General features: G+C 38.3%; 1 protein-coding gene across 2 annotated transcripts in view; it reads left to right on the forward strand.

Annotated features, from left to right (window-relative positions):
- Window positions 1-13609, forward strand: part of SDK1 (sidekick cell adhesion molecule 1) — a 396992-nt gene that overhangs the window by 240071 nt on the left and 143312 nt on the right. For both annotated transcript variants that reach the window (XM_082772472.1, XM_082772473.1), the window contains exon 8: window positions 8549-8632. In XM_082772472.1, coding sequence (XP_082628598.1) covers window positions 8549-8632 — 84 coding nt within the window. The remainder of the gene's footprint in view (window positions 1-8548; window positions 8633-13609) is intronic.

The following is a 13609-nucleotide window of genomic DNA, read 5'->3' on the forward strand; positions in this document are numbered from 1 at the left end:
GAATATAAATTCATCAAATAGATACTTTTAAACACTGATCTGATTCTGAATCTCTTCTGAAACTATACATTTAATCAGAAGTTGGGGAAACAGTAGTAAAATCCTTATTGTGTAGCTTCCCCATCTCGGCTTTTAGCTGCATTAAACCCTGATTAACTCCTGGCTTGCTTACATCTAGTTCTAATATGTCAAGTGCCAGTATTTCTGAAAGAAGCCTTTTAGGTGCACTTCTGTGCATCGTCTGTTGCAAGTGCCAGTCAGGGGGCCAAGGACATTCCTGAGCTCACAGGCAGGCAGACGTCTTTACTGAGGGAAGAAAAGGGAGAAGAAAATAACATTAAAATGAATGCTACATGCCTGACCTCCAACTCCAAGAGAAGCTTTGGACTTAAAGGTTTTAAAGGAACATTAGTGCTTTTCAGCCCTTTCTTGATGGAGGGGCTGGCCTTTTTCCACTATCACCTCCCTGCTGGAATTTTGCTGTAGCAGGGGGGTTGTCGTTTGAAAACCTAGCTACCACGTCTGTCATGTTCTGATATTACAGCACAAATGAGCTCACTGGACACTGCACAGAGGTTTGCTTGGTATTTTTAGGATAAAGGAAATGTTTTAAAACAATAAGCCAGAGCTGATTGTGTCAAGTCTAGCTTTTATATAATAGTCCCAGTAGCAACTGCGAATGTCCTGGACAGGGTATTGCTTTGGCAATGATACAGGTCTTAGTGATCAGAATTCATGAACATGAATTTCTGTAGTGCCTTGCAGTGAGAATTCATCACAACAATTCTTTACACTCTTTCAGACTTCAGAAAATACAATTTTAACGACTCCACTGTATGGTCTGTATTCTACTAAAGTAATTTAAAGTAGTTCATGCTAAATGAGAAAACAGCTCTTCTCTCTACAAAGCTGTGCTCCAGGTTCATCTGTAGCATTGTGTCTCCATTATATTTATTACCTACTGGATGAAGTTTGGTTCCAGTCTTTTTCTTTATACTTCTTTTCTTAGAATTACCTCACAGCTTTCCTACCCGTTAAGGAGCAGAGACGGATTTCACTGATTTATGGTTTTGGTTTAAACTCTCCTTTATTCATAAGATTTTATTGTAACTAGTTTAATTTTGCTGCTGTGGTGGCAGATCCAGCCTAATACAATACTTAAAGCAGCCTCTCAGTTAAGGTAAAAGATTCTTAAATACAGTTACAATAAAACTGAGGAGCGATCACTGGGAAATGATATTAAAATAGCATTGCTGCCTTTATTTAGTAGCTTATCTCTTCTCTTATTTTTAGATGTTTTATTTATTTCTTATCCAGTTTTAGGGGGCTGTCAGGGAATGAAGTTATGAAAAGGCCTGTAGATAAGAACAAGCAGATGAAAGAAAGCAGAAACAAATTGGTTACCCATTACTTTTATTTCCTTCTGATGGAACAAGACACTTCAGTTGCAGGTGTTTACTCAATGTGTCAGCAAAGCCTGATAGATTTATTTATAAGTTTCTCAAGCTGCAGGATGGATCTAATTCAAAACAGGAAGCCAAATCATAGGATTAATAGTTAATGGCATAACTTATATTCAGCCTTAGAATTCTTGAATGTATTCAGGCATTGTTTAATTAGTCAAGGAATGGGTTCTAGGGGAAAGTACAGATGAGAACCAAACCTAAGGATTTTTTGTAGTATGTCCCTTGTAGTCTGTTGGAGTAGTACTCACAGAGACTCAAGTATGCTTGTCCATTTGCATGCATAAAATACTTACAGTGTGTACATGTTGATAGTGACCTGATAATGAGCTGTTCTCTGCAGAATAATACAGCATGGACTAAATAAGGGTCTTGACTAACAGAAAAATGAATTTGTGTTAATAGAAGAGGTTTGTTTTCAAAATGATTTGGGTAAATCAAATAGAGACACTCAATAGTATGGTAATAGGAGCTTTTGTGGATTGATAGAAAAAAATATTGCTATTAACAGGTGGAAAAGAGGTAGTAATAAAAAGATGCATCAAAGCTATCACAGATATTGAGTTAATCATGGATTTTATTATTTATTTTACAAATATATCAGTCCTTGACTTTCCTAACTAAAGGAAATAACATAATTTGAGTGTGTACCCAGATGGTGACAAGAGCTTTATTAAAAGGCAGTGGAATTTAGTACAAAGGCATGCACTCAGTTCAAATTATTATTTGTGACCTACAGTATTACTTCTGAGAGTACATCTTAGTTTTTTAAATTAAAATCACACTAGCATTTGAAAAATTCTGAATATCTAATGCAGTAGAATAATACTGCATGAGCAAGAAGAATATCCTGTAGTCTTGTGCTGCACTGCAATTTTCTTCTGGATGTGGCAGAAAGCTTTCTGACATCTTCATATTGTTCCAGCAAAGATAAACTGAGGTGGTTCCAAACTCTGGTTTTATTAGCTGCAGTTGTTATAAATTTTTAAAGGGTAGCATGTTCCTTAGTTGGCAGAGTAACAGTTTGGGGAAGATTTGTTGCAGATTAGATAAGAGCACATTTGTTTTATCACTAACAGTTTGAAGATTAAGTAATTTAAGGAGTCCTCTCATGAGCAAACCAATTTGGAGACTGAACGAATTTTAAATTCTTTTGCTCTGGTTCTGCAAGTTCTGTTAGCGACAAATTGCAATCATCATTTTTTAAGTGATTGTTCTTTGGGAAATTATGAATTTTCGGAGCTTAAGAGAACAAGAAATGAATCCCTTCCACTACATGAAAACTATACTGCTCTTTAAGTCAGATGCAGTCAGAAAGTAAAATCAAAATAAAATGAGGAAGAAAACAAGGAGAAGGAATGGCTTTGTATGATGAAGTATTGCCCAGAACTGAGTGTTGAAGCCCTGTTGGCCTATCCAAAGGACTGTTGGAATGAAGTGCAATCACAGTTGAGCATTTTCCTTCTTTTTGGAGCAGTTTTGTGCCTGAAAGAACTGTATTAGTAGATATATTATTCTCATCTTGGTGTTTTCAAGAGAGAATTTTGTATCTCAGCTGGGTATGTGACTTTCTGAAAATAGGACGATAGGGGAGCATAATAGGTGTCTCTCTTTTTTAAAGGCTACCCTGGTTTTCACCAAATGGGAAGGATACCACTTCACAGGGCTCTGGGATTCAGGAATACAGCAGAAATGTTATAACGTTAGCATGGAGAGCCCACCTGGCTGGACTATGAGAGGAACTGTGGGGATATTCCTCCTTCACTGTACTTCTCCAGGAGCAAGCCTGGAGATGCAGAAGGGCCTTCTTTGTGGCTTGCTCTTGTTTGTGAATTTGAACTGAACTTGCAACGTTGACTGCTAGCCACCTCAAAACTTTGTGCTCAGTTCTCTGGACCCAATAGCTCTTGTGGTTCTTGTTTGGAAACTTAGAAACACTACAAACCATGTCTTGAAAGCAGAGTGAAGAATTTTTCCATGATGTTTGTGCTCATACATTGTGCTTAAGAAAAGGCCACAATGGTTGTGCTCCTGTATGGCACATAAGAAAAAGAGTTTTCAGGAAAACTTAAAATATAAAGTCTCTTTGGACACGTCTAGACTTGAGTTGTCAATTTTTTGGTGTGGTGCACCACAGAGATCTCCCTGCATGTTGGGCCCAAATGCCCATGGGGTCTATCCCACAAGGGGACTTTTTGGAACTTCAGTTCTGGCTGTGACATTCATGAGAAATTCCCCTTTCTGTCAGTTCTGCAGACAGGAGGTGTGTTTCCTGGGCTGTTACGAGATTTTTCAATGCACAGACAGCAGCTAACGGTAGGGGAGTTAGTCATATCCCGTAGATCCCCAGATGTAATAATTGTATCTGTTTTTTAAAATAGTTGCTCCTTCAACAGGATTGTTTTCCATGATTGAGAGAATGCAGTGCAGAAAGCAAGAAACAAGGAGTAGCTTTTTATCTGTTTCTGTTTTAACATGATATTCGTGCAAAGACAAATCCTCCTTCAAGGAATCTGTTACACCTGCATATATAACGTGGCTCCTCTCCCAGCACAGGCAGTCTGATCTGCTGTCTGGAGTTAGGGACCTGGTTACCTACAAGCGGCTCTCAAGTTCGCAGTTCCACTTTCTTTATAGGATATTCCCCAAATAAATTAGTTTATGCTAATGTTAGAGAAAGGCTTCCATGTTTAGGGCTCAATTTTCTCCTTAAATATTCAGGCCTGAATTTGAGTGATGCAGGAATTTCAGCTTTGGAGGAGCCCCTGGGGCTTTCTCTGTTCTTTCTGACTTTCATGTATGTATCTAGGATTAGGTCACACATCTCCAATGCAGCTTGAAGGGTATGTAATGGATGCTGACTGCTATCTTTTGAATGTTAAAATCAGTGACCATGTAACTCTGCGTGGGGGAAGTTAGAACAGTATCAAATTTTGCAGGCTCCCAGGGGCTTTGCAAAGCGGCTATCTTTTCAATGATTTCTGTAGTGCAAAAAAAAAAAAAAAAACCTGAAACCTTCGACAACTATTAAAAGCATGCATTTATATTCAAATATTCTTTTTTCCCCTTTGCTTGTTCTTGACCTTTTAGTTAAAATCACTCAAACACCAAAACAATATCCGAACAATATAGTATCCATTTCATTGTCTAATATGAGATGTGACCCCCTCTCATTGCATAGGATGCTGCAGTGCCAGCAGGGTGAACTCGTTGTAATAGGTCCTTCCCTGTTCTAACTACTGTGATTCTATAATTTAAATCAAATGTTTGACCTGGTACCGGCAGATGACTGTTGCTCCTAGAAACTGCTGTGTCTGGGGGCTTGCGTCTGGCATGTTATATAGTTTGGAAGACATTCTAATTTCACCACACACATTAAATTTCATCACATGATTATTGTCTACAACAATAAATGTTCAAATTTGCACAGTGTGATTCAAACCAAGCCTTATAAATATGTAATAGAGTCATATATACAGACAACCAGAATACCCCTTCAGAATGCCATCTGACCCCTACAAATACTGCAGCATTTTTATGGCCTCTTTCTGACAGTTTTTCACCAGCTGGTGTGTAGCACCCAAATTCAGATCCCAGGAATTTTTCACTAGCAATTTATGCTGGGCCTGCAGGCCTTTAGGCACACACCTGATGTGCAGATCATGAATCTGACACATCTAAAATGTGGGGAGCCTAGATCTTAGTGGTCCATGATGTGTAACTACAGCTGTTTTGCCTTAATTTCATCTACACCTGGGTTCTGTTGAAGCCGTAGACCCTTGCTACCCAGCAGAGTAAGCAAGCACACTGGAGCTTGCAAAGGACCTTTTGAGCATTTGTGTTGCTAACATGAGGGACACAGCTTGTGGAAAAGTAGCCCAGCTTGCATGGCAATCACTGCTTCATTTCACACATAGCCCTAAGAGTATGCCCCCAGCAGTACTGCTGGGATTCTTTCGTGCCTTAAATCACCAAGACCAATTTTCCATGTCTATTAGACTTGGGATGCAACAGCACTATTGTCCACAAGGTATTCTAGATCTCTCAGAATTCCCTTACAGTTTAGTCTTGTCTTGGCATCCAGGCTTGTCTTTACTTCCAGGCAGCAGCGGCAGGTAGTTACCAATCAGTATATTGTGGAACTGCTTCTGGAAGTGTTTCTGTATCTGCACTTATCTCACAAGAATAATATCTGAGAGCTCTGCATGCAGTTGTTGCCTCAGCCTCTCTACCCCTTGTATGCCAATTGCAGCATTTAGCAGAGCTTCCAGCTGCTGGAGTGGCTGTGAGAATTGAGCTCAGCAGGCTTTAGGGTAAGGGAAAAAGTGGGTCTGGTCTTGATGAAGACTGGAAGTCATATCTGTTGGCATACCTACACCCTGAAAGTACTCTGGGAACTGTCTGTGGCCTTTAGATTGCATCTTTCTGCTTCTCCTGCTCTTTTTCTGTCTTGTCTGCTTCAGTTTCTTCCTTCTGCTTTCAAAAAAGCCAACGTGAATCTTCCTTTTATAACATCACAGTCCTATTTGCTAAGTGACAGTTGTCAGTGACTTCAAGTTCCTTGTCAGGCAATTCATTGCTTGATAAGCTCACGTAAGCATCTCTTAATATAGTAAATTTCTTTGAGGGTAACATAACAGCCTGTATGGGATTTAAAGGAAGGAGCACAGACTGTAGGATAAAGTTTTGGGGGAGTGACTGGGAAAACACTGTATAAATATGCCAAGTGTAACTGCAGGAACTGTGCAACAGGAGTTCATAAGAAGTGGTCTTGGCGCTAATGGCATTGTTGAGGTCACATTAAATGCTTTGCAGGTGGACTGCGGGCCCATGCTGAAGATAAATCTTCAGATTTATCACTGGTGTGTGAATATGTTGCTGATCTAGGAGAAAGTTTGAGAGCTGGCAGCCGAAGGTTGCCAAGTTAAAACTTGGCCTGTTAAGGTCAGAGTGCCTTATAAAAAGGGAGGGTGCAAGAGGTGTACTCCGTGACTTCCCTGAAAGGAGGAAAATATGCTTGAACCTCACTGGCTGAAGAGACATTTGTAGAAGCCCAGAGTTAGAAGCGAATGTCTAGGTAGGGGCGTGTGTGTCTTGGTGCTGTCTTGCTCCTTTGGATGCTGGTTTGGCCACCTTTTCCCTCTGTCTCTCCTCTCAATCAAATTAAATTGACACAGAAGGAAAGACTCAAATTTTGTTTTAACAAAGATGGACAGATGGACGTGGATCTGTGCGTCCAGACATATAGATAAGTAATGAGACTAAGCTAAAAGCTCAGAAGTCGAAAAGTTAAAATTCTGCAAAGCAGAGCAGAAACTTCAGACAAAGCTTGGTGGATGGCAGTGAGATGGGAGAGCATATTCATAATTAAACATGGACTTAGTCGTATTGTAGAGGACTTGGCTACTTTGATGATCAAACATGTCAAGCGCTGTGTGCCGTCAGAGAATTTCAATTAAATGTTCAGCTTTTCAATTTGTTGTTTAGATTAATGCATGAGATCATATGCAATAAATCACAACTTATGCATGTTTATTAATAGCGTTATATTTAGGCAGCGAGGATCAATAATGTTAACACATGTATATTATTAGAATATAATAAATCATGTAGCTTGTTTTATTGGTTTTGCTGGGTAAATTAATATTCCAAGCTATTTTGCAACCTCACATTCTCCTCAGCGCAGGATTTTGAAGACTAATATTGATTGACTTTATTTGGAATTAATACAGAGTGGTAATATCCATTGGTGCCCAAATGAAGCCCCAGTTCTGTACACTCAAGCAAATATTTTATTGTAGTTAGCGGGAAGGACTGCTCTGGGGTGGGGGGGGAGGGCTCTGCAGTCCAGTCCTAGTGCTTAGTGTTGTGTGCCTGCTGGCGTTTCACTCTGAGATGATGATGGCAACACTTGCTATACTATAGGTGGTGGCAGGAGATACAGCAGGTATTTGTGGAGTAAAATAATATGACTTTGTTTTCATTTATGAACATACCAACATCCTATCAATAATACAAACTGCACATCCAGTTTTAACATACAGTTGGGGAAGAGATTTGAGAAATCAGCTCAGATGACCTTGTGGCTTGCTACATTTTTTCAAACATCCTTGAATTCTTTGAAATGAAAATACAAGTAACTTGTTCATACAAGCTACTTATTTTATCTTTTCTGTGTTTTCTAAAACTTAGCACTGAGTTTGTGTATGCTACAATAGAATTCTAGTTATAATCAAATAAAATGCTTCTAAAAACAGTATTCGGATGATAATTGCATTGAACAGACTATGACAGTTTTTAGTTACCATGATAATTACTGCAACCTTAATGCCTGTGGGACTTTGACATGATGCTCTTCAATTTTATGCTGCATAGAAAAGAAAGTAACATGACAGAATACTGTAGTTTCTGGAATCTTGTCTTTGTTTAATTAAACGTCTAATATCTTTTCTTTAGTCCTAACGATAAAGTGTGGCTTTTTATGATTATTACTATAACTTCAATTAAAGCATTAAATCTGTTTGCTTTCAAGAAATAAAACAGTTGAGAAGAATTTTTTTAATTATACTGCATTTATCCTCTGATGTTGGCTTTCTGACATACTATGGCACTTTATTTGACATGCTTCATGCCTTCATGAGGTTGAATTCAGTTTAGATACTGAAGCAAACTATCCTATAAAATGCTAAGTTGTAAATATAAACCTTTATAAACCTCTCGGGAGGGCCTTTCTGAATGAAGAATTAAAATGTTCCATGATTCAGACCTATAAAATGAAAAGTAGCCCCTGCTCTGAGTATTAATTTGCAGTGCAAAATGCTAAATCTTACTGAACATTGACTCAAGTCTTTTGAATTCATACTCAGCAAAGCAAAAATTTGTTGGCTTTTTTATGATGCTTTTACTACCAAAAAAAAAAAAAAGCCTCCGAGTAGAGACAAACTTAGACAAGCTAGACAGTTCATAATACAGCACATTAAATACAATGTCTATGGAGACATCATATGAATGTCTTTAATCAATACCTATTTTCATTTTGCTGTGGGTTTCTTTGTTTACTTCTCTTTGTTTTCTGTGTTTTGAAGAACCACCATATTTTACTGCTGAACCTGAGAGCGTGATTTTGGCTGAAGTGGAGAAAGATGTGGACATCTTGTGCCAAGCGATGGGTGAGTGTGCAGAAGTATTGTACCTCGGATGACAGGTAGATGGATATCCTGTTCTGAAGAATGCATCTTTTGTCAGCTTTTAATGTCTTGAGGTCTGTGCGTTATTGCTAACTCTGCCAGATCCAGGTACAACGGGGGGGGGGGGGGACGGACAGGACATTTGCCTTTGGAAAATCTGCCATAAATTGCTTCATAGCAAACATTAGTGTATTGAGCCAATAAATTAGCTGAAGTAAGACTATGGTTTCAGAACCCATGATTTGAAATGCAAACAGTCAATATTTTCAACAATTCAAATGCCCTCTTTTCTAAAAAATTACGGAACTTCTATAGCTGCTGTCAGTAGCTCTGACTTTTAAGTGCAGTTAATAGTCTTCCTGCAGAACACTCTTACAGGCAGTTTTTAATTGACAGGTGTCTTAATTGCATAAAAGCCTTCAGATGTTTAGAATTCCACCCAAGATAAACTGCTGTTTAAGATTTATTTCCAGAGAAATGGATGCACATCCTATTTTAGCACTCCAGAAAGACAGGAGACATCATAGTGTTGTGATTAGAGAAGGTTTGACTCTGTCACTGAATTGCTGCATGACTTTGGCAAGCTGCTTAACTTTTTGATGTCTCAGTTTCCCTGACACTAAGTTTAACAGGCAGTACACATAAAAATGCCTTGAGATCCTTAGGTAAAACGTATGGCTTATTTGGATGGGTTCATTCTTCAGATCAGAGCCAATACAGATATTCTATCTTTCACGTCGATTTTATTTGCATCGTGATTTCAGTACTTTTTGCTTCATGTAGGGGAGAGTCAACAGTGCTTTTCTAGAGAGAAGCTTAGCAAACATGTTAGCACAATCAGCAAGCGTGTGTGAGAATGCTGTGTTTGATTTGGAATTTCAAAAGCCTTTGATGAGGTCTCTTACCAAAGGCTCTTGTAGAAACGAAGCTATCAGGTTATAAGAGACAAGGTCTTGTTGTGAATTAATAGCTTTTTAAAGAGAACAAATCCTCAGTTCTCAAAGCTGGGACCTGCTGTCAGTGGAGTTCCCCAGGAGTCTGTGATGTGGAATGTACTTGTAAATGCCCTGGAAAAGAGAGTGAATGGTAAGGTGATAATATTTGCTGATTATATAAAATTACCCAAGATAATCAAGATTAAAAATAACCACTGAAGAGTCAGAGGGTTTTGATGATTTGAACTGACTGGACAGTAAACTGGCACATGAAATTATTGACAGAGATGAAATTACCTATTACTTTGCAGAAAAGCCATGTCTTCTGAAAACCTCAGTTCCATGCCAAGCAGTGGTTCAAAATGCTAGGTAGTGGGTAGAAAGGAATAGAATAAATAAAAGAATGCCACTGTATAAATGCTTGACACCCCCATCTCAAAACCTTTTCACAATTCTAATTGTTCTACTATAGAAAGGGATATAGGAAAACTAGAAAATGTACTAAAAAGTAGGATTTATTATAATTAGAGGTCTGCCATGGTTTTTGAATACTGAAAAATTAAACTGAGTGGAACACTTTGTGAAAGAGATGACCCAAGGGCTGTTGCCATGTAGAAAGGTGAATAGATGATTCTGTATTGCTTAGTGCAAGAAGCAGAAGAGGCACCAAAATAAGTTTTCAGGTAGGAATTGTAAAAAAAACAAAGGTAGTACTTTTTTAGAAAACATAAAACTGTGGATGTCATGGGCCCAGGCAGTTGTTAAGATCAGAAATAGAGATTATATTATTTAGAAAAACAATATTAAGCATATTTATGGAAGAAGAATCCTGTATGAACTATTAAACACAGCTGTGTGTATGCAACACGTAGCTCAGGAAATGGCTAAAGCACAGATTAATGGAGTTGAGAAGTTGTAAATAGTGTTCTGTCATTGGGCTGTTCTTGTGCTTTGTGCCTTGAGCAGCAAGGACAAGACAATTTCAAAGGGAGGAAATGTGGCTAGATAGATCTTTATTCTGGCCATGTACCACCAAGTTTTTGTTTTACTATGTGCAATTGCAAACATATAGGCATTTTTTTATCAGAGATTTTTAGGTAACAGAATTTAAGTGTTATGTCATTAGAAAAACTGAATTTTAAAAAACATTCTGAGATTTTTGGAAAATGTTTCAATCTATTTGACAAATCTCTGAACTGTCTCACTGCTGTTACTGAAAAAATAATCTGCTGTCTCAGATGTTTTTTGTGTATTAGTAAAGAAATCCTAGAGGAGTCAGGAAGAGAAGAGGTTGACTTTTAAACTCTAACTTCTATCCTAACTCTTCCTTTGAGCAGTTTAGCTTCCAAGGGGATTAATAGGGAACTCATAATCATTCTCACAAGATGAGGTCTTATTGGAGATATGGGAACCATGACTAGACCAAATAATTTATTTCTGCTGAACTCTTCTAGTGCATGTCTGATTTGTTGAAGAATGCGGTGCAGGAGCATGGAAAACCTATCTTCACGTGGATTATTTTGCTGAGTGTCTGTAACCCAGACTTGTGAGGGGCAGGTACTTGCTCTTATATACAGTATTAAACATAGAGGCCTTCTAATCCATTATTACACAGACCTAGCAATCACCAGCCTTTAAAAAGAGGGTAAATGAAGGTTGCTGTCTCTCTGCTGCAAGCTAGGAGCTGGAATAAAGCACGAGGGGAACCACAAAGCTGCCCTGCACCTTCACTGCAAATAGGAAGACAGATTGGATTTCCCCAGCCCCATCAAGTTCTGTGCACAAAGCCCATTTGCTCAGGCTTTGTGCACTTTGAATGTGTGAGAGACAGATTAATTTCACAGTATAAGGAGAGATTAACTGTAAATAAAATTGCAACTTGCACAGACTAGCTTTATACTTCCCTGTAATGGAGTTTCAATGTATCAGACTGCACAGTAACTGTGCTCTGCTGTATATCTTTCAGCAGTTGCTGGTGCTGCGTGCATTTTCAATGGGTTTCCTTTAAATGCTTTTTCTTTATTTGCTTATAGAAAGTTTAGGGCTGCAGGCAGTGGTGGTGGTGTCTGGGGAGCGCAGTTAATTGGACTTTAGTTCTACCTGTTTAGACAAGTAGGTGGAAAGATGCTTTTGGGACTCCCCAGTAGTCCACTGGGAGCTAGAGAAAGCTATAAAAATAAATAACAAAAATGACACAGTGAATATTGAGAGTCTGTTATCCAGGTTCTTAAATAAGTTAAATTTGGCAAAGAGTCAAGCATCTGTTTCACAGATGGGGAAACTGAGCCTCAGATTGCATAAATCATTTGCCCAAGGTTACAGAGAAAGTGGAAAAGCCAGGACCAGAGACTCAGTCTCCTACTTTCCCTTCTCCTCCATAATACTGGATTGATTTGTCAGCCTGTCTTTGAAACAATGAAGTGCACTTTATATACATGCTGAGAATTAAGCTTGTTTTACTTAATATTACTGGTCTTTTAGGCTGCTCTGTAATCTCTCAAACAAAATGGTACTGCTGGGAAGGGCATAGTCCAAAATGTCTTTAAAATGTTTTCTTCTTTTTATTATTTTTTTTCAGCTGAATTTTTAGAGAGGAAAAGAAACAAAATTTCATGGAGGGTGGCAGGGAGGAAAGACTATGCTGTAGGAGAAGCAGAGAAGAAAGGAAGCTGTTTTTAACCATTTTTATAGCTAAAGAGGTAGCAAAATGATAAAAGAAAATGTGTAGAACTTGGAAGACAAATCTCTCTGGGAAGATCACTAAAGCCCAAATGAATGCTGCTGACAGGCATCAGAATGCCTAGATAAGATCATATTATTCAGACTCATAACTTTGAGTAGAGGAAGATATCCGTAACTGAAATGTAGAAAAATAGAGATGGTAATATTCAGTTTGTCAGCTGAGGTGGTGATAGGACGGTGTATCTCACAGTGATTGTAGGATTAGAAGGTTTGCTAATACTGTTAGTAGAATGGGATTTATGGAATGACACCAGTGTTAAAGGTTTGAGTGTATCGAATGCAGGATTTCGTTATTTCCTAGGTGCCCATCAAGTCTAATGTGTGGGAAAATGGACTTGCTATTATTTAAACTTGAAATCATTTCCAGGCTTCTCTGCATCAGGAGAACTATTCCATTTTGCATCATCTGTTTCTTCATTACTCGGTGATAATTTGTATTTGCCCAGGAGGATTTTCAAGAGATGAATAGCACTCTCACCGAGAGTTCTGAACATTGAGGTTTACGCTAATTCTGTATATGGGCTGTTGTGGGAAGTTTAAATTATGTCTATTGCAAGCTACTACACTGCATCTATTCTTTATCAGACAATGCACTCTACATAGTGGATTTCTTCTGAGATGATTACCTCCTAGATTATGAGTACATTTTATTTTATCAGCAGAACAAAAGCATCAGATGTGATTGTAGTAAATGATACATGTTTATAAAAATAACAGCAGCAATTGAATGTTGTTTTTCAATCATTCCTTACATTGTTTGTACATTTTTTCTGAGAGCTAGTACAGCTTTTGTCTGTAGCAAGAGAATACATGTATTGAAAGGAGATATGAATGGAAGTAGAATACAGCAGTATTTAACTTTGGGATTTTTAAATGATAATATGGATCCTCCGTAGTGCTTTCCCTTGGAGGATCTTAAGTCATTGCCAGCATTACAGAGAAATTCATGGTCGGCACATGCTCAATTCATCAGTGACATCCCTTCCTTAATGCTTCTGTGATACTCAGTATTTTTCTGCTTGGGCAAACTTCATTCACCTGTGAATTTAACTCTGTGGTTCCAGTGTGATGCATGCAGCAAGGGGATGTGAAGCACCCAGGTTTTCAGTGATACTTTTTGAGAAAAAGGTACTGATTACGAAAATAATGTTATGTTTTGGGCTGAGGTAACTTAAATCAGTTTGATACCCTTCTGATCCTATGATTATCCAATCACATAATAAAATATCTGCTTCACTTCAGTTCTCTCTCGAGGGCTCTTAGCATTTGATCAGTTGGGGAT

The sequence above is a fragment of the Aythya marila genome (genome assembly GCF_965140915.1).
Source record: "Aythya marila genome assembly, chromosome: 15".
Lineage (NCBI taxonomy): Eukaryota > Metazoa > Chordata > Aves > Anseriformes > Anatidae > Aythya > Aythya marila.